The following is a 16,923-nucleotide window of genomic DNA, read 5'->3' as shown; positions in this document are numbered from 1 at the left end:
AATTTATATTTATCCACGATACGCTACAATCGAACGTCCATCATCCACCTCGAAGTTCTCAACGTTATACAAAATACTTACAACAGTAAGTCTGTCAGAAATAGTTAAGTAACAATAATTAAAAAGCATGACTGAATTAAATGCGCGCGTTATCCTCTCTAAAATCGCGATTAATTGAACGCCCGTAAAAGACAATAGAACTTTCGAAATCGTATCGTACGATTCTTTCTTCCTTATTTTTAACTCGAACGCGAACAGAAGAATTCGTTCCCGCGGCAGTTCGAACTCGACCACCCGGTGGATATATCTCTGCACGGTCGCATAGTTTTCTAGTTTACACGCATTACTTGGCACCCGTGCATCATACATTATGACGCGCGGACCGTATAAAAACTGTTGAGCAGATAAGCGCAACTATTCCCTCGTTACCCATTACTTATATATTCATGAGCTCAGAATTGCGAGGTACCACGCGCGATTTTTTTCTTAACACGATCACACGGAGATCAGACCCTGGCGGGGTGCAACCGACGCACAATTGTGTCCATTTTCGCTGTTGCACCGCGCGCCCTCTCGTCATTTGCTCGTCTATTACGCGGCGGGGGACAGAAACGCGGTGCCGCGATTGGCTCGTCGCCCGATCAGCGTCGCGATTGGCCCATTCGAAAGGAGAATCGTCGATGACGGGACGAGTAATGGAGAACGGGCCACCGCTGCGATGCGACGATTAATTCCCCAACGTGGAAATTCGTAGCGGATTATTTTTGCAGTAGACACGCTGCCATTTCCGTTTCGCTCTTTTAAGTACGCGTACCTGCTTTCAGAACGATATTTGAGGTATGATTCACTATTGGTTTAAATGTAAGAGGAGATTAGTGTACGTTTAAATGCGGCAAATGACGAGACAATTATACTGGTTATCTTGCCAAGTAGTTAACCAGTAATTCTGAACTATTAATACCGTATCTATAAGTCCTCGACTGGTAAACTGCTTGATTATTCCTTGCAGTATGAATAATTATTTCTTGTTTTCCACTGAAGATAGAAAGAAGTCGCTTATGTTAAAGTTTTTTCTTTTGTTCGATGAAAGAAACGTATTTTAGTCGAGAGCGATTAATTTTTCCTGGATTACTAATCGCAGAAGGTATCAAGGTTACCGTTTTCTATTTTTTGTAGGTGAAACCGCGGAATACTGCTTGTTAAGTGTGTTCCATGGTGCATTGCAAGTTGAATGAAGTAAATTACATGCACATATAGCGAAGATCGTTTTATTTTATTATTGGTGTCAATTTGTGATTTAATCTCTATTTTCACTTGTCATTTCGTTCTCGAGATAGACAATTTTTATATTGTACTTTATCAAATATGCGAGCACAACGATAGATATTTAATACAAATATAACAATGATATAAAATGTAAAAATGACTTCTTTAATGTTTGCGATTCTTGATGTTACGATAAATAAATTTTCTAGATATGTCAATGTCGAATATTTTTCCTTCAATCAGGAATTATAATATTAATTTATATTTTCCTGTTTAATTGAACTACTGGCATCAGTGTTAAATATCACAGCCAGTTGCCCTAATATCCTTGCTGTAGATTGCCATAAACTCTCTAGAATTTGTTGCATCCCCTAAACGATATAACGTATACTCTACTCTAAATAATTTTCTATATTTCTGCCTGTTACATACATTCTGTATTTCCTTGCGTATTTAAATATATCATTTATTACGTACGCGACTCTAAAATAATTATCAGAAGTGCTATGGTAACGAAACGAAAAGAAATAATTACGATAAAATCTTGCTCGAATTAAGATAAAAAGAATTCTGTAGAAAAAATTCAGGATTTTAAAAACCCAAATTACGATGTACTGTTTTTCAATCACAGATGTTGGTTAGTTCGAAATGCATAAAAAAATACAAATAATTTCGAATAATCCTGCCAGTTTAAAATCACATCAAAATTCTCAGTTAACAAGCTTCACTCTAGATCGTAACATTCGAATAAATACAACCGCTACGTACATAAGTCACCCGTGTCAATGTGTTGCAATACAAAATATTTACACAGCAGTCTGATAAACGGGCGGCCATTTAACCGTGCTTGTTATTCACAGGTCGAAGCACTAAACGTAACAATTATCCTTTCCTGCGGTGGAACGATCATCGGGAAATCAGCGAGCCGCGCGAATCGCCTTAGAAAAGGACCGACGAGCGATGTTACTTTCGTTTTCCGCGGGGAAATCGCGTTGGAAACCGTGCAAGGTTCGCAGGAGTTGCGACAAAACCGTTGCTCAGCCACCAAGCGCAGCCCGGTGGAACGACGAGCCCGCCAGGAGAAATTAAACCGAGTCATCATCAGTGGCTTCTGGCGAACGAAGACGATTCTTCACCGCGGTGACGTTCCTCGCGTCGCGTGGATAAAAACGCCGTTGGTACACTGACATAATCGCGCGGGGGAAAAGTGGAACACGGAAGACACTTTCGCGTGTACGAATGAATCACTCCGCGTAACTGGTTCAGTCGACGTTTCGCGAAAAACCATGGACGCATCGAACGGGAAGATCGAGCCGTCGACTCGATGAGAGAGAGAGAGAGAGAGAAACGATCGCTCCTCGTCCTGCACGATGAATTTGAAAGCGTTGCTTCGAGTCGCGTGATGTAAATCGAGGATTCGACACGAGAGAAACCGTTCCAGAGGAAACTGGAGCGCACTCGCGGACTGTAATGAGATAATAAATCGCGCGTATTAGATTTTGACACGCAAGGACGCTCGATAATTGTATCGAATCGCGACATCCTCGCTACAATGTCCAGCGGTTGAAACCCGTTTTATTTACGGAGAGGAATCATTGTAGTGAGTCAGAGAGTGTACGATATTCGCGTTGCAAATAGCTTCGTAGCTACGCATCCTAGAAAAGGAAGACGATCGTCAGTCGATTGTCGCGTACGAATATCTCGAAACATCGAGTGACAGAGGAATTTTTTTGATATTTAACGTGTTCGAGTTAGAAAACAGTTGTGGCGACATTTATGATTGCACGTAGCGACGAGTTTTCGTTTCGAACATGGCCACGGAGGGAGAAGAATCGGTACCAGGGGTGCCTTGGTACACGAAGTTCTTCGAGTACTGGAGGAACAGGAATCGAGTGGGTCCAGGGAAGGTGGAGCTCCAGGACTGCGACTTCTTCATCGTCGGACCTCGACGTACTCTGAGGATCCTGAAACCTACGTTGAAGAGCAGCTGGTTCTACGAGACGACGAACGACAGGCCCGAATCCATCGTCGACAATTTCTTCACTCGCTGGTCCAGGAGGCCTCACTCCTCGGGTAATTGCAGGTGTTCCTTCCGGCAGTCGAAGCGTGTGAGCACCGTCGAGGAGCAGATAATCACCGACGAGCTGAACAGGATCAGGACGAGCCTTAGCGAGGCGGAGAAGAACGGGCACGCGATCGAGGAGCTGGAGCAGAGGGTGTCGGTGAATTTGCAGAAGCTCCAAATCGCCGAGCCGAAGAACGAGCCAGCGAAAGCGAACGACGAGGCGAAGGACACCGCGGACCAGCTTGTCGAGGAGCAGACGATCAAAAATAAAATCGTGAAAGACCTGGAGAAGTACATCAACGTGCTGCTCGAGGAGATTCTGGACGACACGGTGAAGTACATCGCTGGCGCGGAGGATACTCTCGTGAAGCACGTGAGAAGTCCTAGAAAGAGTCTCGAATCGAAGCCACCGAGAGAAGACAAGAAAAATCCATCAGAGGAAACGAAAGAGCAATGCCACGGGGACAAGCAACCCTTCAAAGACATCAGCTTCTCGTTTCACCAGGGAAAGGTCGACAAAAACGAGCAACAATCACCGTTGAAGAACGAACCGTTGAACACCAGCAACGAGGGGTACGTGAACCGCGGTTTCATCGGTTCAACGAACGACCCGGACTCGTTGGACTTCTACCTGAGACGATCGATCGACACGGAAGCCAGCCTGGAGCAATTGGACTGCATCGATTCCGGGATAAACAGCGTGGAAACGATCGAGTTCCAGCCGGACCAGGAGCCGAGCCTCGAGCAATCCCTGCTGCGAATCATCGACGAGAAGCTCGGCAGAACTGGCCTGAGGACTAGCTGGGAGGACTTGAGCGCGTGTGGCCAAGTGAACGACGCCCAGGGCCAACTAGCGAGGAGAACGGACGAGACAGCGGTTCCGAGAACCGGCGAGCAGCAGCTGGGCAACGATCGAGGGGACGAGGGATCGGAGGTCACCGGGAAGAACGACGCGGAAAGTAGCGAGGATACGCTGGATACGAGCGTTCAGCCTGCCGTAGGAATCGATATCTCGACGGATAATCTCGTGGCCGGCGCGGATCTCAGGGAGCACGAGCTGGAAACTGTTAACGAGGCCAGTTTCGAGAGACTGCGGCTGGAATTCAAGGACAACGGCGACGGGTCGTCCTTAAACGCGAGGAAGGGCAACGCGATCGTTAAGCTGCGGGAGAAGTTCCGCGCGGGCAACGCCGATCAACCGGAACGGTGCACCTTGGAGAGGAGCGGATGGGACGAGGAAACGGCGACGCTCGAGGTGAAGAGGGACACAGCGCCGATCGAGCTGGAGGATTACAGGAAGATGTGGCCGAACGTCGAGGGTTGCGACGCGCAGATGGACCCGCAGAGCCCGTCGGATTGCGTCGCGCTCCGTAAGAACCGGAAGCCGATGATCGTGTTCCTCCACGGTTTCGGCTCGTCCGCGGACATCTTCGAGCATCAGCTCAGGTATTTCTCCGCGCTTGGGTATCCGTGCATCGCCCCTGAAATGCTGGGGCACGGGATGAGCTCGGCGCCTGGTCGTTCGAGGGATTACCAGTTCGGCAAGCTGCTCAGGGACTTGGACACCATACTTTGCCACTACGCGTTCAAGCCTGGACAGAAATGCGTTCTGGTAGCGCACAATTATGGGTAATCAGTTGACTTATTTGTTTTTCTCTTTTTTTTATGTCTTTCGTTTCTCGTATGTTTGCTATGCACTTTTAAAGCTACGCGTATAATTCTTCGTTATATTTATGTTATTAATTTGTTGAGTATTTATTATTAGAAGAATTATTTAAATATTTTATTATTGAGAGTATTTATTATTAGAAGTATAAATTATCAAATATGATTGTTTTCTAGTTTGAATTAAATCGCTCTTGCTTTTTAAATAAGAGGCTTATTTAGACGTTTATTTAAAGGTTCTAAATCGTTTTAAGTTCGGTTTATAAACTGATATTTTTTCAAATGGTAAAATTTAAATTTTTGCTTTATTAAATTTGAACTTTGCGAAGAGGATGATATTTTTAGTAGGCACTATTGTCAGTATAAAATGCAATGTCGCTTATACGGCCCTGAATAGCAATTGTCGCGTGCATTCACGTATTGCAAACGGAATTATTCCATGGTCGGAATCATCAGTAGTGCCATTGTAACACCCTTCAACTAGCAACCATTACAACTAACGCTCTAACGCAATATGGTTTTTCACCCTCGAACGTTAATTAGATCTTATTAATTAGAAGATGGTACAATGATTGCATGCTATAATATAAAGTATTCAGTGATTGTTGAAAAGCGCAATATTCATCACATACAACTTATATATTTATTAGCACTATTGTTATATAGATTTACATCTAAAATTTTAAAAATTTCAATTTGAAAGAAATATTTTTTATGCAAGCTATTTTGTCATTTTTCGGAGAAACTATAAGTCCTGTTATTGGTTTAAATGCTATTTTACTATTTTAATTTATTTTAATGCAGAGATGTGTTAAGAATTTCTCGAATACTCTTGGTTTGAGCGTTGCTACTGGGGTTATCCAGAACAACCCTAGAATACTAATTCTACTAACGGAACATAATTTACTGTCACCAGTGAATGAAAACACGTGAACAGTTGCCAAGTATTTATGTCGTGTTGTATAAATATTTAGTATGGCTTATCGAACTAGGAAAAAGTCTGTAACACAAGTCCTTATTTGACTGCAAATTAATTCTCTATTTCGCGAAGATCATTTCTAAGAAAGAGCCTTGAAAGTAATTTGCTATTCTTACTTTTCGTCTCGTCGACATTTTCTTTTCTTCTAGAATTTTATATCGTTAATTTTCTTCCATTTCAATTCTCATAATGAATGAATTAATCACTTTCGTCTTAATCGCGGTTAGATGATCCACTCAATCATAATTCAACGGCTATAACAATGTTGCAACAGGAGACGATAAAACGAGTAACATATATCGCAACAATCCAAATAAAAGTGAGGTAATAGCGTAATTCTCACAATCAAGTATTATTTCAAACCATTGAAACAATCTCGCAAGTCACGAACCTACAGAGTCACGAGTCACGTCATGCATTCAATCCTATCCACGCCATGTTCCAGCAGTTTCCGGCACTCTTTTGTTCCTACGAATTATCCATTAAATATCGTCTCCCGATTATACTCGAAACACAATCCAATCTGATCTTCGAACGCTAGTTGGAAACGACGACATCGAAACAAAAATACGTTTTTCAATAAAACGAGGGCCTCGTTTCGTTTCAAAAATTTATCCCGCCAAAACGACTGGTCGCACGCGTAGAAGGATAAATCAAATAGGGAGTAGAATTATTCTGCGAAAAGCATTTTTTATTGCACGACAAATCGCGGACAAAGAGGCAGCGATTCGTGGCGTCGCTGCGGGATTATTTGACCGTGACCGTGCGTCAAAAATGTAGCCGTAATCGCGTTACTTATCTGCGGGCATTTAAAAAGTATCCGCGGCACAGTAATTGACGTGGTACACGCGAGGCTCGTGTGCGCGTTATCGGGTATCTGGAGATTACAAATTCCTCGGCGTTTGAGTCGTGGCTGATCCGCGCGCGATCGGCTGCACGCGTTTCAAGACCGACAAAACGGCTAATGGCCGAGCCGGAACGCGCATTTAATGCGCGTGCCTCGAGTTCTTTAGATTCGCCGGATTGATCGATTCATTTTTACGCACCCCTACGAGCGGACGTACTCTACTAGCAGCGGTTCTTGTTACCACTACCGAGAGAGCTCGCCTTAATGCCCGGACGCCTTGCCTTTTTCTCCTGTAACGTTCTTGCGCGGCGAAAATTACGGTTCAGCCGCTGCCCGATCGTGGAGATACGCGGCGAGGAGTAATTCCTGCCGGGCGACAAATGCGCGCGCGGCTGTCGAAAGAGACATCGAGACGAAAGCTCGAGGAAGGACTTTTGTTATGTACAACAGCGTTTTTTCTCTGTTGTCGAAGAGAAGAATAATTTTTTTATTTTTACGCCCTTGCAAAAAGTACATTTTCATGTACAGCATTTAAGAACATCGAATATTTGGTCGAATGATGGAAATGGAATTTTTTTTTGAATTGCGAAAGAGGAGAATCAATATTTTACTCTTGCCATGAATGTGTAGTATTTAAAAGTATTGAAAATTGGGTTAAATTGTGGAAATATTGGAAGGATAATTCTTGTTTTATTTTGTAGAAACTTTTCTGAGATTATGTTTTTGTTATCTATGTTTAGTTGTGGATTATTGAATATTAAATTTGATGTTCTCGAAGGCACCTCGAGGGCGCGCGTTTCCACCCCTATTTTCCGCTCGAGCCTCCACGTTACAAGCGTGATGAAATAAATTTCGTCCAGTATCGTGCTCGCGTTAATTTCGAATTTACTTCGTGTTAACTTTAACAGTTGCTATTACATACGTATACGCGTTACATTTTCCAAAGGGTAAAGAAACCGATTTGCGTTTACATACGCGATAAAGGGTGCACAGCTGTGTGATTGTAGATAAAACTAGCATAATACCGTATTATCGTTTATTATTTCCCGTTCCACGAGACATCTTACACATTATAAATTAATCAACGCTCGTAACGTTGCAGTTATGAAATTCTCACCTCTGAAGTAGCGTATCAGTCACAGTCGTGAATTATACAGCGGTTGGTGTTTATAGAATTCGAAAGTGTATGATTAAAGTCGAGATAATCATGAAACAGGGAATAATGATCGAGTGTTTCGTTAAATTTTACGAGTATAGAAATATATTAAGGTCGCATAGATATAATCGTGCACAATACTGTTCTTAACGACAGAATAAGTGCTTATTATTGATACAAATCAAATAAATTGATGGTGACACCGATTATCGTTGTCGTATTATTAATGTTACGTGAACTGTGTTAAACAGAGATATTTCTCAGTTGATTACTCATAGAATATAGATCGTATAAGACTTTGATTACGCGGATTAATTAAAGCACACTCTGGTTAAGTAATGAAATACTTCTAATAGTGGAACAGCTTTGATTTCACATAGAAGATCATTTTTTACTTTGAAAAATTAGCAATTTTACTCTGTGAATGCGATTAAATAGCCATTTGTTGTTGAAATTTCAAGTTAAATTCGATTTTTCGTTACGTGCGCGTCAATCCAATTTAGACTTAGATATTTTCCATTTTCGAATCGATACCATTGATCGCGCGATCCAGAGTTTTCTAAATATTTCGAACGAAATTGAAAAGAGAACAATTTTAAATAACTTCAACTTCAGCTTTATTCAAGCTCTCGCAGAACACCCAAGGTAATACGTATCGAAGGTGAAACGAAGTCATTTGAATTGCAAAGGTAGCCGCCTCACCGCGCGCCTTTTAATCCGTGTCGATTCGCTTTTGAAACTGGAGGACAGCCGTCCACACGGTTGATCCACGTAATTTACATTTTTCGCGCCACGCAAGAGACAACGCATGTATCTTATCTATCTAGGCGTTACTCGTAAATCTCCAATACGATCCTAGTCCATAGGGGTTATTAAAGAGTACCATCGTGCCGAGTACGCCATCTTGAATCTCGCACGAAAGTTTTCCTCTATGTATATAATTAATAGACTCCAATTACTCGCGTAGATTCTAATTTTTGTGAAACATTCGTACGTTTCGCACCATAATATCATCAAGCGTTCTCAAACATATTTCAGTATCGTTACTCGAAGTATAATATATTTATAATTTGCAAAAATTAAGTATCCACCTCGAACTTAAATTCTTCATCGTCGTCTGATTTTTGAATAAAATTTTTATTGAAATCCATTCACACAGATACTGTCGATCGTGTACAGAAATACGTGGACGACAAAAGTGACGTAATTCCATAAAAACAATCGGCAATACCTTCGTAAGCTTTCGTTGTGTGAATCGTTAACGAACGCAGACGCTTGGTCAGCAATCACGACCTACACGAGACGATGCAGTAATAACGAGGCGAGTCCCATTAATTCCCCGCGCGACATTGCGACACGACACGTAGGCTGCTGCCGGGGCACGTATTCAAGGTTCAATAGCCCGTTCCTCGGTTTAGTCGGAAAACTGAACAACCGTATCCCACATCTGATCGAGGCAACGAGTTAGGTGAACGCGTGGCTGGCATGAATTTATCCTGGGGAGTGGACGTTGCGCGACCCGCGCCCAACTTCAATGGAATTTCTGGGTTTCGTTAACCCTTCGCAGTGTTCCTTTGTCGAGCGTGACTCCTGCATCGGTTTAAAGAGACAAAAAAGAAACAAATGTAACGAAGGATAATGAAATTATCTTTATTGAAAGCTAATCAATGATTAGGGTTTCGAATGTTAGGCGTGTGGAATATTTTTATGTGCCGAATGAATGAGTTTTAAAATGACGAGTCAGTTGTTTATCATCTGTCTTTAAAGTAATATCTCAGTGGTAAGAACTGTCCAATGATTTATAAAATCTTGCAATTGTTCTTGATTAATAAATACAGCAGGGTCTATAAATATAAGTTATAACAAAACTTAAGAGCTAAGTCGACGATAATAAATGGAGTATGAAGACAGAAATAAATAAATAAGGAAATGCGAACAGTGAGAATAAACAGAAAGAACGAAATTTAAATTTTGTAATTCTTTGCCGAGTGTGACTCGACATCGATAAATGAAAAGAAACTTTACAACAAAGTTTGAGAGGTATAATTAATACGATTAATAAAAATCGTGAAAGTGAAAGGTGGAAGCTCATAAAAAAGCAATTCATTGAAAAATATGAGAATGTGCCAATATAAAATTTCTACGTTCTCTCATTTAACTGTTATACACAGAAAGGATTTAAAGACACATGCATCGAACCGATAATTGCATAACTTTCCATCGATTGCAGTCGAACACGCTTCTGCATAAATCGGAGTCAACTAACGTACTAAATGCTTACTCACTCAGGATCGAACAAAAAAAGTACACACGTGGTGATAATTCAAGGAGAAATATCGTTCTTCATGCATTAAAGTCTACAAATACAATTATGCGAAATCTTAGCTCAAGTAATAAGCGTATTAAACATAGACAACCCAACATCAAACCAAAGGAAACACACATAATTTGAAAACACTTCATAATTGAATAATGATAAATCACACTTATTAAATTAGCGAATGAATATATCCACAACTGCAGTTCAACAGAATATTGCATAAAAGTGCACTAAATCAAATAGAGCACACATACAGTGACAACAGTGTCCACAATTTGTGATTACTCGATTCGATCATTAAGTACGTTAAACATTCACCTTCTACTTACAGGACCAAGCAGAGAATTAAAAATGATTGAGACGAAGGACGTAAAAAGAATCGAAGCACTCGTCATTAATGCATCGACGATTGCATCGGTTTCCGTTAATTGCAGGTGCAGTTTCGCAGCCGCGTTGGCCTGCAAGTACGACACCAGTATCCACCAGCTAGTCCTGATTTCCGGTGGTGGACCAACGCCCTTAGCAGCACCCAGCACCGAAAGCACCGGCCGCTGTTGCCTCAGAGCCATCCTGGCGCCCTTCCTAATGTGTGGCCTTCACAGAGACATACTATATTCCGCGAGGGGTCGCCAACACCCTTATTGCGGCCCTGAACCACCGGAACAGTGGCCATCGCACATGAAATACGTTTTGGACGGCATGGTTTGGCCGGAAGGAGACTACGTGTACCATAGAAGGATATGCACACCAACGCTCCTCATACACGGTCTAAGGGACAACAAAGTGTCGCTCGTGCAGGAATGCCAAATGGAAAGGGTACGATTTTTTTTCTGGCTAGCAGACTGCACATTTAAATGATATTGTAAAAATTGTCGCGCGAAAAGTCGTTGATTCCACTGGAAAAATAATCGTTCCATGGAAATGAAAGATAGTGTTGTTATTCGTTCTGAATTTTATTCGAAAAGTTTCAATCTTAATATGTTGAAAAATATTTAGTTCTTGAAATTCGTATGTATATGTACGTAATATATATAATTGTACATGCACGTTTTATTCTGTTCGCAATGAGTATTTCTTTTTAATCCGTGTCTTATCAGATTTGTTGCTTTCGTTAAGCGAACTTTTTCCAATTTCTATACTAACGTTCCAAAATGGAATACTATTTAAATTGATGTTCGATTGCAATACTTTCAAGATGATAAAAGTACGTAAGTATAATGCAAAAGCCGTAGTTTATATAATAAAATATTTCTCATCGGTTTTATTATAGGACCATCTCTGACTGCAATAAGTTCCTCAGAATACATCCAGATAATTTTAAAATAATCTTTATTTCGTTTTCAGTATTTATGCGATTGTTACGTTTAATATTAATATTTTAGACCATGATGAAAGCTTTCCTCGAGGCGATTCCGACCGCTGGTCACACCCCCATGACTGATTGCCCGGAGCAAGTGAATCACATGGTGCACTGTTTCATAGACTTGTGGAAGAACAAGAAGTGGTAGCTCCAAGTTTTAAATAGGTTCACGTATTAACATTAGGGACAATACTTCGTGGACCATATTACGTAGTAAGATTATATTTAAATCAAGTTCTTTGTACGGGTATTTTGCTCATTGTACACAATAGACAAGTATAGTGCCTTGTTTTTAACCCTTTCAGTGGTACAGACGCACAGGAGTATTTTTAATTTTTTAAATAATAAGTGATTGATATGAAATGTTAAATAAACATAAATTTAAATAAATTCTAGCAGTTACTCACCACTGAAAGGGTTAGCCAGCGCAATAAAAAAATCGAAATTATCGAGACAAAGATCTATTGTACATAAATTGAAATTTTACAGTGGTGAAAATTCGTTTGTATAGAATATTCTTTTATACGATTGCAATGAAGTAACCAAAAATTTGTCTCCTTCTATAACTATTTTTTTTTATCTAACATCGTCGAAAATTGTATCTATAACGTCGCGCAGGAAAAATAACCGTGAAGATGTATCCGCGTATGTAAAGTTGTATAAGTCTACGTAGTAACTGTGCCAAAACGTGTACACGATCGTTAAGGTTGTTCTGTACGAATCCACGAAACCCCCAGGCGGAAAGTTTTTGTAAATGAAATTGTAAGATACAACGTAGAGGCTATGTAGTAGCGCATAAGTTATACCAAAGATGATTTATACAATGTTATTTTATGTATTCTAACGAAGTATAACTTATTCGTTTACAATAAAATTGTGTACAGTTATTTGATTTGTTTGTGATTACAATTTTTCGGGTCGTGCTCCACGTATTCCATCCGGAACCATCTAATCGGTTCTATGCCCGTGTACGGTCTCGTATCAACGATTTAGGAGTAACTTTTGATTTAACGGATTTTCCGGGGATTTCATCCACTCTTTCTTCAGTATTTGTTTTAATTGACTTAACCTGAGCGTAGGGTTTTGCTCCTTGATGACGGGCATCATCCTCTCCTCGAAACTGGCGTACGCGGCCTTCACACGTTTCTCCGGATGACGATCAATCTCTGACTCTTTTGTACTGTAAAACAAAAGTAACAATCGTCCATAGAGAAAATTATTTTATTCGATTATTTGCTCACTGAGCATTAAACTATTTTTTTTATTCTCTCTTACGCTTTAAAAAAGGATGGATATTGATATAAAAAAAAGATGGTGAAGATTCATGGGGTATTTATCATTTATCGTAAATATGGTTGCATGATATGGTAAATAAGAAGCATATTTACCAATATGTGAATATAGTTCCATTTATGTTATATTCGAGACGCAAATATAATAATATTATTTGTGTTTTTGGGATAATAGAAGGCTTTCAGGTGTAAACCATGTCTTCCGCGAAGACTTCTCGCAAAGTCACGTGGTTTTCGGTAGTAAGCGTCGCGACATGACACCAATCTATCATTTCAGTATAATATTCTTACTAAATTACAATAGTTCGCGGTGCAGTAATTCGTTTCTTGGAAAATTATTCATTTCTTTTAGTTAGCTCGTTATAGAATTAACTAGTCTCGAAATAATTTACGATAAGTGACATCGCTGACGGAACATTGTTGATACATTTTAAGTCGCTTGCATTAGGTGAGTCACGTGTATGTTAAACGTAAACGGTTTTATAAAAAATTGCGTTCTTATCTGATTCTTATGAGGAAAAAGTTATAACTGGTGTATGATTCACAGAGAATTAGTGTCTGCGTATCAGTCAAATACCACGAGTTATCAGTCGACGATTAAGTAGTGCGAATGACTTGAAAACAAGCGTGGGAAGGTTAGTAATTATTAGTGCACGGAAAAAGTCACCGACTTCTGATAGTGAGTAAATATTTTATGTTAAGTAGAAAAGAAATATAAATAAGAAGTACTTCAACTCAGACAACAAACTGAGAAAAGTGAAATGTGAAGTTTAAATATTACGAATTACAAAAAATCGTACGTAATTTTGTTATAAGTTTATATTAGAAATAAAAAGGATACTTTTTTATTTCTTTGAATTCTCTTTAGAGACGCGATCAGTTATTTATTTATTAATTAATTCTTGTGTAATTATGACTAGCATAAATTAATTTATTACTTTTATTAAAAACAATCAAATGATTCCTACCTTAAGACGGATAAAGCTTCGTCGATACCATGAGCAGTTTCACCTTCGATTGTTAACCTATTCAAATTTTCTTCAATTGGTTTTTCTTCCTCTTTTTTCTTCATCGCCACCTGATTTCGCTTTTCTGTTACAGCAACTATTTCTGCTCTAGTTACTTTAGCTGCTGGCTGCTTTCCACCTACTTTAATAGTAGCCATTTCCTTTTCGAGCAAAGCTTTCACTTCTGCTTTCTTTTCTAATTGCTGTTGCCGTTTCTTCTCAAACTCTTCCTATAGGATAAAAGAATATCAAAATATTAACAACAAAGTTATCATAAAAAATACAGAGTTAATAAAATGTAATAGACATTATTTAGATACCTGTTTCTGCTTTTTCTTCAATAACTGTTTGTCGTCATCTTGCCAAGCTTTTTCTTCCGCTTCAAGAGCTTTCTTTGTGTTCTCAGCCTCTTTGGCTGCTGCTTTCCTTGCTCGGGCAGCAACAGCCTTACTATTCTCACCAACAAATTTCTTGGGCATTTTGACCTATTTTAACATAATTATAATTATGATATATAACAATAAACAATTATAATTATCTTGTATAGTAGTTATTTTAATATAATATATCATATTTACTAAGCACATTTACTAACAATTGAAAAATACTTTTAATCTTGTTTTTATAAAATTCTGGACTTAATAAAGTTAAAAAGTATTTTCTGTTATTTCTTCGTTTAAAAATATTGACCATACGAACAAAAATTAGTACTACATAAGTTGAATGAATGTAGAAAGTAAAGTAATCTATATTTTATTTCGTACAATTTTCTTATATAACATATATTCATTATAACTAATTCTACCAAAGAATTTGTAATGTCGTTTCGAATTAAGGATATCTGAGACATATGTTACAATTTAATATTATACTGTTACATTTAACGCACGCATTAGAAATTATAAATGTCTGTACTACATTCGTGACCAAGATCCACCTAAATCAAATATTTGAATAATTCGCGGGTGCCTAGTAATTTATTGCGATAACGGTTGGCGATAGTGCTACACGTGCGCAGACGTGTTGGACAGCTAAACTTGTTGAGAGGTTAACGAATCATTGTAATCACTTTTAGTTGCATTTACTTAAGTCGAGATTATGTTGCGAGCGGTTCGAAAATCCTAAATGACGTGGTATTCCGAGAGTGCGTGTCTGCGCAGCAAAATTTTGCGATACATCACGAATACTCGCGAAATGTCGAAACAGAGGTCAAAGAAAGCTGGAAAGAGCGAGAAAGTAGCGGTCAACGAGGTCAGTGCGATAGTGAGAAGCGTGACTTACCGATTCCGGTTGCGAGGATTAAGATTTGGAGCGTGATCGGGATTTGATCACCTATTAAGAAAATAACATGACATTTTCGATGATACACCTTCTACTTAGATTCGGGTACGAGTAGGTGTCGCTTGTGAATTCACGGATGGCAACATTGCCTTTAAAATTCACTAGATGCCTTTCAAAAGATGCCAATTACTTTCGAATCTAGCATGACGCGTACACGCGCTTCTTAATAAAATGTTAGAGAAATACAAATACAATTATCCTTCCCGATAGGGTAATTAATAATATAAATGTTAAATTATAATTATCAAATATCTGTTTTCTGCGAAGCAACTGATACTTACATTTCTAATTAAAATAAAATCAGAACAATTTTCACCGCGCATCGAATTTTTAAGTTCCGTGAGAACGCAAAAGACATTTCTCTTTAAGAATTTAATGTCGTGGACGATTAGCGATAACTGTTGGGAGTTGCGATCGAAATTTCAAAATAGAATTTAGAAAATATTACCCACTACAATCTTTCAGCAATTGCAAGGTAATTCTAACGAATTCCAACGCAACTGTTGGACTAAAATAACTATCTGGATTAATATAACTCCTAAAAATTAGGGAATGAGTCGTAATTTGTCCACTTTCGATTATACATTAAAAATTGTAATAATTTTTGAACAAGTGGATGAATTTCGATAGGAACCAAAGGGACCCGTAGCTGTGAACAAGAATGGGGACGTTACTATAAAAGTACAGGCGAAGCCTGGCGCGAAGCATAATAATATAACAGGTGATAACATGTTGCACCTTTTGAGGCGAGATTAAAAGTAGGATAACGTGAGATATACGTGAAGGTATGAATTCCATTGTAGATATTTCCGACGATGCGGTAGGCGTCGCAATATCCGCACCTCCGGTTGAAGGTGAAGCAAATACGGAACTCGTGAAATACCTGGCATCCGTATTGGGAATGAGAAAATCCGACGTGTCGTTGGACAGAGTTCGTTCGATACGTGTTCTAAGTTTCTACTATTTTTTTTTCTATTTTATTCTTCAGGTGATCGTCTTTTCTAGGGTTCCAAAAGCCGACAGAAAGTTATAATAGTGTCTGGTACCACAGCGGAGAAGGTTTTGGATAAGCTGAGAGGAGAAATGGGAACTTGAGGACGCAGCAACGATTGATCGTACTTTTATTTTATTAATATAATTGTAATGGCTATTTACTTTCATCGTTCCACTTTGATAAGTCATATTTACTGTACATAAATATGGCAATCATGTCGATATAAACATGTTCAACTAATTTACAGAATAAAGATGTAACCTTTTATATACAAATGTTACGGCGTCTAAATAATTTGTTAATAATAGCATTAATTAGGGCAATTAAATATATAATGCTCGTTAACGAGTTCATTTATCCGATATATTCATCGATATTTTAATATACCTTAATTTCTTCGTTAAAAAAATATTATTTACAATACTTTTTTAAACATTATAAATATGCTCCAACATATTTAAAATATTGCAAACAATATTTTCTAAGTCATCGTAGACATTTACAAAGTATAAATAAACTTGGTACAACAATCTAAATTAAAGAATCTAGATTCGCGGTTTCTTTTACGAAAGGCGTTCTGTATCTAATAAATTTAATTAGATATAATATTTAGAGTTGGGGTGCAAAAATA

At 38.9% G+C, this 16,923-nt stretch overlaps 3 protein-coding genes across 3 annotated transcripts in view; 2 read left to right on the top strand and 1 right to left on the bottom strand.

Annotated features, from left to right (window-relative positions):
* Window positions 1-2,937: 2,937 nt before the first annotated feature.
* LOC143423257 (uncharacterized) overlaps window positions 2,938-16,923 on the top strand; it is a 325,047-nt gene continuing 311,061 nt past the window's right edge. The window contains exons 1-3 of the mRNA XM_076894453.1: window positions 2,938-4,960; window positions 10,733-11,114; window positions 11,681-11,981. Coding sequence (XP_076750568.1) covers window positions 3,078-4,960; window positions 10,733-11,114; window positions 11,681-11,806 — 2,391 coding nt within the window. The 5' untranslated portion in view covers window positions 2,938-3,077 and the 3' untranslated portion in view covers window positions 11,807-11,981. The remainder of the gene's footprint in view (window positions 4,961-10,732; window positions 11,115-11,680; window positions 11,982-16,923) is intronic.
* LOC143423270 (coiled-coil domain-containing protein 124) lies at window positions 12,474-15,393 on the bottom strand. Its single transcript, XM_076894480.1, has 4 exons — window positions 15,239-15,393; window positions 14,278-14,442; window positions 13,919-14,187; window positions 12,474-12,838 (listed from the first exon to the last, which is right to left on the bottom strand). Exons 2-4 carry the CDS (start codon window positions 14,434-14,436, stop codon window positions 12,640-12,642), a joined length of 627 nt encoding a protein of 208 aa, XP_076750595.1. The 5' UTR covers window positions 14,437-14,442; window positions 15,239-15,393; the 3' UTR covers window positions 12,474-12,639.
* LOC143423273 (UPF0235 protein C15orf40 homolog) lies at window positions 14,960-16,640 on the top strand. The gene is made up of 4 exons (XM_076894483.1): window positions 14,960-15,208; window positions 15,929-16,019; window positions 16,102-16,229; window positions 16,304-16,640. Exons 1-4 carry the CDS (start codon window positions 15,083-15,085, stop codon window positions 16,391-16,393), a joined length of 435 nt encoding a protein of 144 aa, XP_076750598.1. The 5' UTR covers window positions 14,960-15,082; the 3' UTR covers window positions 16,394-16,640.

Source organism: Xylocopa sonorina, chromosome 4 (genome assembly GCF_050948175.1).
Source record: "Xylocopa sonorina isolate GNS202 chromosome 4, iyXylSono1_principal, whole genome shotgun sequence".
In the NCBI taxonomy this organism is placed as follows: Eukaryota; Metazoa; Arthropoda; class Insecta; order Hymenoptera; family Apidae; genus Xylocopa; species Xylocopa sonorina.
This window is presented reverse-complemented; position numbering and strand designations above follow the sequence as displayed.

Coding starts and splice junctions, on each gene's coding strand:
- LOC143423270 (XM_076894480.1), bottom strand. CDS start 14,436: ATGCCCAAGAAATTTGTTGGTGAGAATAGTAAGGCTGTTGCTGCCCGA. Junction 14,188..14,277: donor TGAAGAAAAAGCAGAAACAG/GTATCTAAATAA, acceptor TTTATCCTATAG/GAAGAGTTTGAGAAGAAACG. Junction 12,839..13,918: donor GAAGCTTTATCCGTCTTAAG/GTAGGAATCATT, acceptor TTTGTTTTACAG/TACAAAAGAGTCAGAGATTG.
- LOC143423273 (XM_076894483.1), top strand. CDS start 15,083: ATGACGTGGTATTCCGAGAGTGCGTGTCTGCGCAGCAAAATTTTGCGA. Junction 16,020..16,101: donor GAAGCATAATAATATAACAG/GTGATAACATGT, acceptor ATTCCATTGTAG/ATATTTCCGACGATGCGGTA. Junction 16,230..16,303: donor CCGACGTGTCGTTGGACAGA/GTTCGTTCGATA, acceptor CGTCTTTTCTAG/GGTTCCAAAAGCCGACAGAA.